The 13,441-nt window shown below is 40.6% G+C and overlaps 1 protein-coding gene across 1 annotated transcript; it reads right to left on the reverse strand.

Moving 5' to 3' along the window:
• Nucleotides 1-1,084: 1,084 nt before the first annotated feature.
• On the reverse strand, nucleotides 1,085-1,446 carry LOC113904191 (histone H4). The gene has a single exon (XM_027561026.1). The coding sequence runs from the start codon at nucleotides 1,430-1,432 to the stop codon at nucleotides 1,121-1,123; it is 312 nt and encodes a 103-aa protein (XP_027416827.1). The 5' UTR covers nucleotides 1,433-1,446; the 3' UTR covers nucleotides 1,085-1,120.
• Nucleotides 1,447-13,441: the final 11,995 nt, after the last annotated feature.

A 13,441-nucleotide genomic window follows, 5' to 3' on the forward strand; every position in this document is an offset into this window, starting at 1 on the left:
CACTGATGACATGGCATCCGGGCTGCATGTTCAGCTTCTGGAAACACAGCCAGTTGTAGTCCAAGGTCAAGTACTCTGTCTCAAACAGGGTCCAGTAGCTTCCCTGGAGCTGTTTATTAAAAGGTCTATATGGTCTGATTGCCATCTATATGTCTTCCTTGGAAATCAGATCTTATGTCTATTTTGTACAAAATTTGGGATTTTGCTATTGAGTTATATGCTTTCTTTATATATTTTATATCAGTTCAGTTCAGTCACTCAGTCGTGTCCAACTCTTTGCGACCCCATGAATCGCAGCACGCCAGGCCTCCTTGTCCATCACCAACTCCTGGAGTTCACACAAACTCACGTCCATCGAGTCTGTGATGCCATCCAGCCATCTCATCCTCTGTCATCCCCTTTTCCTCCTGCCCCCAGTCCCTCCCAGCATCAGGGTCTTTTCCAATGAGTCAACTCTTCGCATGAGGTGGCCAAAGTACTGGAGTTTCAGCTTTAGCATCAGTCCTTCCAAAGAACACCCAGGACTGATCTCCTTTAGAATGGACTGGTTGGATATCCTTGCAGTCCAAGGGACTCTTAAGAGTCTTCTCCAACACCACAGTTCAAAAGCATCAATTCTTTGGCACTCAGCTTTGTTCACAGTCCAACTCTCACATCCATACATGACCACTGGAAAAACCATAGCCTTGACTAGGCGGACCTTTGTTGGCAAAGTGATGTCTCTGCTTTTGAATATCCTATCTAGGTTGGTCATAACTTTCCTTCCAAGGAGTAAGCATCTTTTAATTTCATGGCTGCAGTCACCATCCGCAGTGATTTTGGAGCCCAAAAAAAGAAAGTCTGATACTGTTTCCACTGTTTCCCCATCTATTTGCCATGAAGTGGTGGGACCAGATGCCATGATCTTCGTTTTCTGAATGTTGAGCTTTAAGCCAACTTTTCCACTCTCCTCTTTCACTTTCCTCAAGAGGCTTTTTAGTTACTTTTCACTTTCTGACACAAAGGTGGTGTCATCTACATATCTGAGGTTATTGATATTTCTCCTGACAGTCTTTTTTTTTTTTTGGCCCTGAAAAGGGCCGTTGTTTAATAAGCAGAAGCTTCGTAACTACTTGGCAACTTAGCCGCCGAAGCCATAAAGGGTGCGCCCCTGGCGCTTGAGCGCGTAGACCACGTCCATAGCGGTAACAGTCTTGCGCTTGGCGTGCTCGGTGTAGGTGACTGCGTCCCGGATCACGTTCTCCAGGAACACCTTCAGCACCCCGCGGGTCTCCTCATAGATGAGCCCAGAAATGCGCTTCACACCACCACGACGAGCCAGGCGCCGAATAGCAGGTTTGGTAATACCTTGGATATTGTCTCGCAGAACTTTACGATGGCGTTTAGCGCCTCCTTTTCCGAGCCCTTTTCCTCCTTTACCTCTACCAGACATGATGAAAAGCAACTATTGCTTTTTTCCAGTCTCCTGACAGTCTTGATTCCAGCATGTGCTTCTTCCAGCCCAGCGTTTCTCATGATGTACTCTGCATAGAAGTTAAATGAGCAGGGTGACAATATACAGCCTTGACGTACTCCTTTTCCTATTTGGAACCAGTCTGTTGTTCCATGTCCAGTTCTAACTCTTGCTTCCTGATCTGCATACCGGTTTCTCAAGAGGCAGGTCAGGTGGTCTGGTATTCCCATCTCTTGAAGAATTTTCCACAGTTTATTGTGATCCACACAGTCAAAGGCTTTGGCATAGTCAATAAAGCAGAAATAAATGTTTCTCTGGAACTCTCTTGCTTTTTTGATGATCCAGCAGATGTTGGCCATTTGATCTCTAGTTCCTCTGCCTTTTCTAAAACCAGCTTGAACATCTGGAAGTTCATCGTTCACATATTGCTGAAGCCTGGCTTGGAGAATTTTGAGCATTACTTTACTAACATGTGAGATGAGTGCAATTGTGCAGTAGTTTGAGCATTCTTTGGCATTGTCTTTCTTTCGGATTGGAATGAAAACTGACCTTTTCCAGTCCTGTGGCCACTGCAGAGTTTTCTAAATTTGCTGGCATATTGAGTGCAGCACTTTCACAGCATCATCTTTTAGTTGAAATAGCTCAACTGGAATTCCATCACCTCCACCAGCTTTGTAGTGATGCTTTCTAAGGCCCACTTGACTTCACATTCCAGGATGTGAATCACATTCCAGGATCATATTCCCGGTCTCCTTCATTGCAGGCTGATTCTTTACCATCTGAGCCAGCAGGAAAGCCCCTATAGTTTGTATATTAGTCTCTTATTAGATAAATGATTTGAAAATACTTTCTCCCATGAAATGCCTTTCCATTTTGGTGACGGCTTCCTTTTCTGTGAGAAGTCTTGAGTTTAGTATGGTCCCACATGTTCGTTTTTGCCTTAGTTGTGTTTGTTTTTGGATTCAAGAAAATCATCACCAAGAGCTATGTTAAGAATATTATCACACATACTTTCTTCTAGGAGTTTTATGGTTTCAGGTCTTACATATAAATCTTTAATCCATTTTGAGTTAAATTTATGTATGATGTAAGATAGTGGTCCAGTTTCATCCTTCACACATGGCTGCCCAGTTTACCCAACACCATTTACTAAAGAGACTGTTCTTTCCCCATTGTATGTTCTTGGCTCCTTTGTCATAAATTAATTGCCCACATATGTGTGGGTTTATTTCTGAGCTCCCTATTTCATTCCATTGATCTGTCTGTTTTTATACCAGTAACATATTATTTTAATTGCTGTAGCTTTGTAATATAGTTGACATCAGGGAACATGTCTCAACTTTTTTCTTCTTTTGCAAGATTGCATTTGCAATTCAGCATCTTGTATGATTCCATACAATTTTTAAGGTTTAAGAAGAATGGGTAGGATGGGCACTGTCCTATCACTTATAAAGAGTTAGTAAACATCTCTGATAACTAAGAGATCATAAAACTGGTAGCAGAAAAAAGAACACACAGGAAAGAACACAAAGTTCTTCAAAACTGACACCCAAAACAAAATTTAAATGTATAACTGACAGAAGATGGAGTCTAAAATGAAGAACCCGATGATTCTGAGTACCTATTTCCCAGATAACAGTTTTAACAGTATTACAGGGAAAAGGGATGGAAAGCAGATAAAACCCTATTAGTAGTGGCAAACTTTATTCAAGAGAAGAACTGAACAAAGAAAGGCCTCCTGTGATCTTGGAAAGGAGGAAATCAACTAAAGACATGAATTCTCTCTAAGGTCATGTGAACATTTAATGTGATACTGACAAATTACTAACAGATTTTTTTTTATTACATAAACTCATTCAGAAGTCCACATGAAGATATAAACAAGGGTAAATATCCATAGACTGGAAGACTATGAAAAAGAAAAGTACTGAGGGGAAACTAGCCTTACTAAATACATTACATATGAATAGTGAGATTAAGGTAAAAGAAAAGCAAATCCAGTAATATAACCAAATTCACATGGCTATTTAGTATACAAACAAGGTTATATTTCACACTAATGGTGTGGCCACAGGACTGGAAAAGGTCAGTTTTCATTCCAATCCGAAAGAAAGGCAATGCCAAAGAATGCTCAAACTACCACACAATTGCACTCATCTCACACGCTAGTAAAGTAATGCTCAAAATTCTCCAAGCCAGGCTTCAGCAATATGTGAACCGTGAACTTCCAGATATTCAAGCTGGTTTTAGAAAAGGCAGAGCAACCAGAGATCAAATTGCCTACATGTGCTGGATCATCAAAAAAGCAAGAGAGTTCCAGAGAAATATCTATTTCTGCTTTATTGACTATGCCAAAGCCTTTGACTGTGTGGATCACAATAAACTGTGGAAAATTCTGAAAGAGATGGGAATACCAGACCACCTGACCTGCCTCTTGAGAAACCTATAGGCAGGTCAGGAAGCAAGAGTTAGAACTGGACATGGAACAACAGACTGGTTCCAAATAGGAAAAGGAGTACGTCAAGGCTGTATATTGTCACCCTGCTTATTTAACGTCTATGCAGAGTACATCATGAGAAATGCTGGGCTGGAAGAAGCACAAGCTGGAATCAAGATTGTCAGGAGAAATATCAATAACCTCAGATATGCAGATGATACCACCCTTATGGCAGAAAGTGAAGAGGAACTAAAAAGCCTCTTGAGGAGAGTGGAAAAGTTGGCTTAAAGCTCAACATTCAGAAAACGAAGATCATGGTATCTGGTCCCATCACTTCATGGCAAATAGATGGGGAAACAGTGGAAACAGTGTCAGAATTTATTTTTTGGGGCTCCAAAATCACTGCAGATGGTGACTGCCAGCCATGAAATTAAAAGACACTTACTCCTTGGAAGGAAAGTTATGACCTAGACAGCGTATTCAAAAGCAGAGACATTACTTTGCCAACAAAGGTCCGCCTAGTCAAGGCTATGGTTTTTCCAGTGGTCATGTATGGATGTGAGAGTTGGACTGTGAACAAAGCTGAGCGCCAAAGAATTGATGTTTTTGAACTGTGGTGTTGGAGAAGACTCTTGAGAGTCTCTTAGACTGCAAGGAGATCCACCCAGTCCATTCTAAAGGAGATCAGTCCTGGGTGTTCATTGGAAGGACTGATGCTAAAGCTGGAACTCCAATACTTTGGCCACCTCATGCGAAGAGTTGACTCATTGGAAAAGACTCTGATCCTGGGAGGGATTGGGGACAGGAGGAGAAGGGGATGACAGAGGATGAGATGGCTGGATGGCATCACCGACTAGATGGACATGAGTTTGGGTAAACTCCGGGAGTTGGTGATGGACAGGGAGGCCTGGCGTGCTGCGATTCATGGGGTCGCAAAGAGTCGGACACTACTGAGTGATGGAACTGAACTGAATGGTGAAAAGATAAGCTAGTCAATAATAGATAAAAAAACAATTACACTGATACCTGAAAACTTACTTGAATCTGTAACTCACACATTGTACCCAAAAAAAATTAACATTAAAAATTTTTGTGAAAAAATGTAAATTTATTAAAATATTAGAAAAATACTGTGAAAGAAGATTTTTGTTTTTACTTGGTTGCTTGTGTATCTCTTTTGTTTTTGGCAACTTCAGAGTCAGGAAAGCCCGTCTAGATGACAGATGACCCCAAGGCCAGATGTCACAAAATCCACAATTAATTAAATCAATTCTATAAAAAAATTTTTTAAATGTATTCAAAGGAAAACCACTGCAGTCAAAAGATAACAAACTGATAAAAAACGTATTTACTATAAGAACTCAATTCTATCAAGACAAAAAGTATAACCCGCTCCCAAGAAAAATGAAATTATAGTAACATTTTTAACAGGCTGGCAGTAATCAAAGTGTCCACCTAGCATTTTGGTAATGGTATGGGGAACATTCACATCCTCTCCCGATGGAAGTAGAAACTGGTACAACTTCTGTAGAAACTTGGTAACAGCCACTGAATTTTAAAATGTCAATGATCTCTGACCCAGAATTTTAATTTTGGAAAGTTGTTCTTCAGATGCATAGGACATGTATAAAGTTGTTCAGTGATGAATTATCTGTGATAGAGTTATTGAAATGTTTTTATAGCAATAAAATAGACTAACAGCTTAAAAGAACAAAATCACTGTACATATTTGTAATGAAACCAGTCTCAAATCATTAGGTAAAATAACAAGTGCAGACCATTTGTGTAAGGTTGGAAGAATACATGTGTAAATGCTTATATAAGCATTAAATATCTCTGAATGATATAAAAGAAGCTGAGAACCATGAATGTATCAAGAGAGAGGTCCTGGTGGCTGGGGGTATAAGGAAATCTTTCATTTTTACATTGTGAAGGTTTAACGCTTGTACCATGAACACGTTGATAAGTGTGTTGGTGTAAGAAAAGACCACTTACTCAGTGGTAATAACCACAGTTGTTATGGTAACTAGTCTTGGTTCATCCAAGTGGAAAATAGCTGGAAAAAAAAAAATCACTTAAACTGTGGGAGATAAAATTAAACTTTCCATGGGACTAATTTTATGTAAATTTATACTCATTTTTACTTTTTGAATATAGTTTTTGGACTCTCCTGCCAAATGTATGAAACAAAAATGTATCAAGAAATCTAATATCCAAAATCATTGCTAATGTTATGGTGTTCAGTTCAGTTCAGTTCAGTTCAGTCACTCAGTCGTGTCCGACTCTTACCAAACAGTTAATATAATTTTCTTAAATGTTAAAGTAACTACTCAATATTCCATGAAATTGAGTACTGCTAATGCATACTAGGCTTCCTTGTGGCTTAACTGGTAAAGAATCCACCTGCAATGTGGGAGGCCCGGGTTCGATCCCTGAGTTGGGAAGATCTCCTGGAGAAGGGAAAGGCTATCCCTTCCAGTATTCTGGCCTGGAGAATTCCATGGACTGTATAGCCCATGGGATCGCTGAGTCGGACACAACTGAGCGACTTTCACTTTCACTTTGGAATGCACAATCTCTTTGAGTCTGTGGCCAAATAAAGGTAATGAGTCTGCAGCTTTACAATTTAGGCTTTCACGAAAATTTCACGTACCACCATCTTCTGCTCAGTTTATGAAATTTGCAGTGTCATGTGCTAGGTAAACGCTAACCCCCAAAACCTGGAGCCTCAGAGTGGAAAAGTGAGATAGAAAGAAAAATAAATGATCAGACATGTTAATTATTAATATCTTGTTTGGGGAACAAGAGATGAATCACATATGAGAATATTCAGTTATAAAACTCAAACCGTGTGTAAACTACTTCTTCCCCGAGTCCTCCAACAGCAGTGTCTGTAACAGCACACCATTCACAGCTAGACCTTGGTGTTCTTCCTTTGAACATAAACAATTTCACAGAACATCAACATCAGACAAGGTCACTCTGTGAGCATGATAAAGCAGTCAAAAAACAAGGCCACTTTATCATCTTATCTAAGGACAGACAACAGCAAGGTCACTGTGAAAACCACAAACTACGCACCACCACCTCTTCCGACTGATGTCAGTGACTGATAATTCTTTACTAACTACAGCTTTGACCACACTCATAGCCTTCCTATGAAGATTTATTAAGATAGCTAATTATCCCTGCTTCCAGAGATCCTCCACTCCAGAACAAAGATCTGGTTCCTGAAACTTCCCCCCAAATTATAGAACACCTTGCTGACAGACCCAGTGCTCCCCATACTGTGCGGTCTCCCTCACTGTAATGAGCTACAAGCCCAACTTGCTCAACTAGAGTGTAATCCTGGTGGTTTTGGCTGGAAAGACAAAAGAGTCATCTACACTCAACAATGCACATTCTCCTTCAATTCTCTCTTTTATGCATATCCATCAGGCTCTCATCCACACTGAGCCCGTGAAACCCTCTTGTCAATGGCACCAGTGATTTCTACATGATATTCAATGGTCAACTCCCAGTCCTCCAATACTTGACCAATCTACTGTTGCTCAGTCGCTCAGTCATGTCTGACTCTTTATGACCCCGAGGACTGCTACATGCCAGGCTTCCCTATACTTCACTGTTTCCTCAATCTACTGATCTGCATTTGCTGCCAATCACATCCTCCTACTAACATTAATTCATCACTTGACTTTCACAACATGTAATTTTCCCCTTTTCCTGCCAGTCACTCCCCAGTTCTTTTATGGATTCTGCCTCATCTCCCTAACTTCTAAACATTATGTACCCAAAGGCTTAGGTCTCTGACTAAGACATCCACCATCCCACCAAGAGCATCTGTGAATGAGCTTATGGTAACATGTTTTCCGGTGAAAACAGGGTGGATTTGATCCTTGCTGATGAAGAATGAGTTTTTAGGTGGGATATTCAGTAGATAACATGCTGGTGGCATTTTTTAATGTTTGAGAGGAACTGCCATTTTAGATAGCTTTGAAAAGTGTGCTGAGTGTTAGATTTATGTTTTTAGAAGAAATTACATTTAGAAAGTAATTTTACTCCTAGCTAAAATATTTTATTTCCATAATAAAGATATTTAGAATAAGCTTGAGGAATCATTCCAAATGAAATGATAGAAGTTTATTTCAACAGTTTAAAATATTGTCAACATGCTTAGTCTATCCTACTAAACTTGGGCCTGAGGCTTGCAAATCATTCGGTTGTCATCTGTCCAAAATAAAATCTTATCTTTTGAGACATCTGCGTAAGAAGTTAAGATGCTGAAGGACATACAATTATTCATTGCTATTGTTCTCAGTTTGAATAGAAAAGTAGAAGCAAAATAGCCCTATTTAAGATCATCAGGTAGTGGCTGATTATGTACTGTATAATTTATGATAAGAGCTTGGTTTTTTTTTTTTTTCACATTTTCCATGGATCACTCATTTTAACTTAGATTCTGACTCATTTAAGAGCAAAGATTATACTTTCATTTGAAAGTTTCACAGTAATTCCCTAGTTATACCAAGAATCCTGATTTAAATTTATTGCCCAGCACTGCTCTTGAAAAACTCTTAACTACCGAAGATTTCATCTAAATTACTTACCTGAAGTGAAAGTGAAAGTCACTCAGTCATGTCCAACTCTTTGCAACCCCATGGGATTCTCCAGGCAAGAATACTGGAGGGGCTTGCCATTCCCTTCTCCAGGGGATCTTCCTGACCCAGGGACTGAACCTGGGTCTCACACATTGCAGGTGGATTCTTTACCATCTGAGCCACCAGGGAAGCCAAAATTATCTACCTACCAGTGTATATTTTGGAAAGCATTGATAATGCCACTTCTCAGTTCCTTTGGGAATGTCCATACCTAATAAAAATGCCACAGATGAATTGTGAGACACTCACAAAGACACTGGACCTTACTAGACCATGTATTTATGGGATAAGAGATGGAAAACCAAGAAAGGGCTGGTAGACCCGTCAGATACAACCTTTGCCTTCTAACTCTAGAAAGGTAAATGGGGCCACAGCACAGTGACAGCATCCTCTGGTTTATATCACAACCTGGAAGCAGTACGGAAGCTATTTAAGATTCAGAAGGAGAAATTGCAACACTCGATTTCTTCTCTCTATATTCCTGCTCTTGAGTGGGCAGGGCAATTCAGGGGTTCGACTGATGTGATCGGCAGGAATGCGCTTTCCTCATTCCTTGGTTCTCCTTCCACTGGCTTGACGCTGACGGGTGTGATAACCCTGGGGGCCATGTCCTGGAGATGGGGTTTCAATACTGCCACCTACAAGGAATCAACAACACCCATTTTGAAATCTGAGTGAAAGATTAACTTTTGTTGTGTTTGAGCCATTACACTTTTTCAGGCTATTTGTTAGAGTTAATAATGCACCTTAATAATAGAAGTGTGTAGTTCTATGACAGGCATCACTACAAGGAAATGGTTACAGATATGCAAAAAGATTCATGTGCAAGGATGTTATTACAGCATTATTTATGATAGTAAAGCAAACTGGAAACAAACTCAAGGTCAGACAAAAGGTGGTTAGGTAAGTAAACATTTATGACAAAATAGTTCTAAGCATTTAAGATAGATTTTAAGTCAAAAGATGTAACACCAATTTTAAAAGAAACTGATTAACACTTGCAAAGTAGTTGCCACCTTGTAGGCAGTCTTCTTTCTAACCACTTGAATCTTCACAACAACCCTGTTACCTCAGTTTTATGGAAAGAAAACTGAAGCACAGAGGTTAAATAACTGACCTAAGGTCACACAGCCAATAAATGGCAGAGCTAAGAAATGAACAGGTAATGATATGTGAACACATCTATTAGATATGAAGATTAAAAGGCAGAGAGCAAAGCACATTTACATTCTTATCTTGATTATTTTGTGTGAGTGGGTTGGGTCAATTGCAGGTCACTCATTCATTCGTCCATTCATTCAGAAATATTTACTGAGGGCTCACTACATGTGAGTGCTGCTTTGAAGCAGTAAACAAGACTGACTTCATAAGCTTCCCATACAAGCAAGAGAAACAAAATAAATAAATAACATGTAATAAAATGTCATTTGAGAAGTGCTATGAAGTAAAGCCAGATGAGGAGGTAGAAGCTGATGTGGGGGCAGGGGGCACCACCTTAGGAAGGACCATCAGAGAAACTCTCTAAGGAGGGATTGTTTGGACAGAGACACAGAAGTGGGTCATGCAGAGTTTGGGGCAAGGATTCTGTTCTGGGCAGAGGGCAGGGCAAAATACCAGGAGGTGGGAACAAACCTGAGTGTCTGAGGGATGGCAGGAGAACCAAGGTGGCTCTAATGAAACGCATAGAGGAGAGAGGGGAGGACAGGAGGCTGGTGACAGGTAGGCCCAGTGTGCACAGGGCCATACTAGAGAGGAGCATGGCTTTGTTCTAAATGTGATGGGGGACTCCCCTGGTGGTCTAGGGGTCAGGCCCACTGCAGGGAGCACAGGTTTTATCCCTGGTCAGGGAACTAAGATGCTGCATACAAAAAAAAAATTTTTTTTTAATAAAATGTATGTGATGGGAGGTATTGCAGCTTGAGTTCCTTAGGATAGACGCTAAGATGGAAATGTGTGGGTGAGAAGTTTTGGGGAAGTGGTCTCAGGCATCTATAGCTACAAAGGGTGGGGCTTTTCCGATGGCTCAGTGGGTAAAGAATCTGCGTGCAGTGCAAGAGACAAAGGAGACTTGAGTTCAATCCCTGGGCCGGAAAGATTCCCCTGGAGGAGTAAATGGCAAATCACTCCAGTATTCTTGCCTGGGAAATCTCACTGACAGAGGAGCCTGGCGGGCTACAGTCCGTGGGGTCACAAAGAGTCAAACATGACTTAGCAATTAAGCACACACAGAGCGTGAAAGAAGCAGGACCTGGCAGATGGAAAAGGGGAACTGTGATGCAGTGCACCCCACTGGGAGCTCTGGAGTTAAAATGGCCAATACTACTCAGTCTTTATACCCCGCACCAACCATCAGTGGATTCAGGCTGCCATGAAGGTGATCTTGGCTGAGGTGACTCTCTTCAACAGAGCAATTCCTAAAGAGCGACTTGCTGAGGGCTGTTAGCTGCCAACTGTCCCACCATCTGGGGGAAACAGTGCTTCGGTCCCGGGGAGGGGTATCTGGGCAACACACCAGAGCATCCACTACAGGAAGCCATTGGAGGGTTTTGAGTGAGGAGTGACATGTTTTTAAGGATCACTGGTTGCTGTGTTGAGAAATGGTTGTATAATCAAAAGTAGAAGCAAGGAGACCAGTGAGAAGGTGAGTGGCTTGGCAAGTATCCAAACAACTTCTTGGCTAGTGATAGCAGAGAATCAGAACATCCATTGGAGAATTTCATTTATTCTTTTAACATGAGCAAGAATGTCTGCAGAAAGTTATACAGATCCCTGAAGGCACCATCAATCCCCATTCAGACAGAGACAATGCCAGGATCGCGTCCTGCAATTATAATAAAAATTGGTCCAGAAAACTGAAAATCTTAAAAAGAAGGACCTGAACCATAAGGATGACTTTGCTACATCCCTTTAAGAAAGTTGAGAAATGATGTAGCTGTTCATTGAAATTAAGGACATAGACAAAAGAGGAAGTGCCAATGTTCCCACCTGGAGAAGAAGCCATGTTTGGTCCAGGCTACAGAAAACTTTTCTACAATAAGCACAGCAAGAGGCATCAATGCAAAATCCTAGACCAAAAATTTAACACTAAGTCATCTGTGGCTGAACTCATTGGGCTTCCCTGGTGGCTCAGTGGTAAAGAATCTGTTTGCCAATGCAGGGCATGTGGGTTCGTCCCTGAATCAGGGAAGATCCCCTGAAGAAGGAAATGGCAACCCACTCACTCCAGTATTGTTGTCTGACGGGCTACAGTCCGTGGGGTTGCAAAAGAGTTGGACATGCCTTGGCCACTAAACAACAACATGAATTCATCATAGATTAAATTAGTAAATATTTTGCCAGTTTGGATCTTAAAATAGCTCCCCTCAAGAAAGTGGTTCTGAAACTTCTATGTGTGAGAACCACCCTGGATGCTTGTTGAAAGAAGTTCCAGGCTTCATCCTCAGACATGACACAGGTCTGCATGTCGTTCAAGCACCCAGTATGATTATGAGGGAGAGGGCTGATGGACAGTCCTTGAGAAACACCATCTTAGGGAACAGTCACCACAAGGCAGGAGGCAACTTGCATTCTAATGTGGCTGACCAGTTATCTTGGCAAGTAGAGCCATGACATGCAACTGTGAATGCATCTGTGGTTGCTGTCACCATAGACAGCCTCTGCCCAAAACAGCTGCATGTCATCCTTCAACATGCCTGGTTTAAAGTACCCCTCAGTCACAAAGTCCAGCCCCCAGTTCATCACATGAGCGCCAGAAAATAACTCAGCTGAAAGGGACTAGCTGAAGGAAGTGCTGCAGATGAAATCACAGGAAGACAGGTAATCAGTTGGACTTATTGCCACATCTGTTACACTGTATATGAAAGTTTGGTTTCACACCCAAAGTGAAAGAAAAACTTAAAATCTCATAAATAATACATTGGAGAGAGAAAAGTTGTTCTAATGTGGTGTCCAGAGAAGCCCTGCTAAGATAAAAGGTTCTGTTCAGTGTTTATCTTGCTGGTGAGAACAGGGCAGCAGTGAGGCAGAGTTGTAATTGACCCAAAAGCACATATGAGAAATGAACCAAGGAGACCATGCATTTAAAAGTCTCGAAAGAGAGTTAGGTAGCAGCAGGGTAAAAGTCCAGCCAATCTGCAATTCAAGTGACATGAAAACATGTTTGATTCAATATACTGATGTACTGAATTTGTATCACATTCAACCTTTTGTTCCAGTATATTTGGCAAGGTGCAAAAATTAATTTGAGGTTAAAGCTTTAGCATCTTGTCTCTCTGAGACACACAAAAGGATACAATTAAACAGAACAGCTGGTTAAAAGCTTTATTGGAACCTCTAGGAAGCCAATACATTCTACCACTGAGACCAGAAGCTGAAATCTACACTAAATATTGAATTTGTAATCCAAGATTCTTATTAATTCTGTTCAACATAAAGTCCAGTCTTCTTATAGACTATACAACTAATGTTAGAACATTTGTTTGATGGTTATGTGAGCAGACATTTAAAACTGCCTTCTGTCCGAAGTTCTGTTATTGAACATAAAAAGAAGAGAGAAAAAGATTGTCATTAGACAAAAGGCTGGTCTAGGAAATTATATTTAGTATAAGATAGTCAACTCTTAATCATCTATAAGAATCAATAAATAAGGCAGAAGAAAAATAATTGATATTTGACTTTGTTACAATATTATCTTATAAACTATTTTCTCTTAAAAACTATCTTTAAGCTATTTTTTTGACTCATTTATCCCAAGCACAACTATAAGGAATAGAGACTGGCCCAGAAAAGATTGTGTCAGGATTAATCATGTTGGGAATTACTGCTTACCCTTGATAACCAGATAAGAATATGAAAGTTGAATATAGACCCTCCACTTCTATCCTTGATAGACCA

Source organism: Bos indicus x Bos taurus, chromosome 14 (genome assembly GCF_003369695.1).
Source record: "Bos indicus x Bos taurus breed Angus x Brahman F1 hybrid chromosome 14, Bos_hybrid_MaternalHap_v2.0, whole genome shotgun sequence".
Taxonomy (NCBI): Eukaryota; Metazoa; Chordata; class Mammalia; order Artiodactyla; family Bovidae; genus Bos; species Bos indicus x Bos taurus.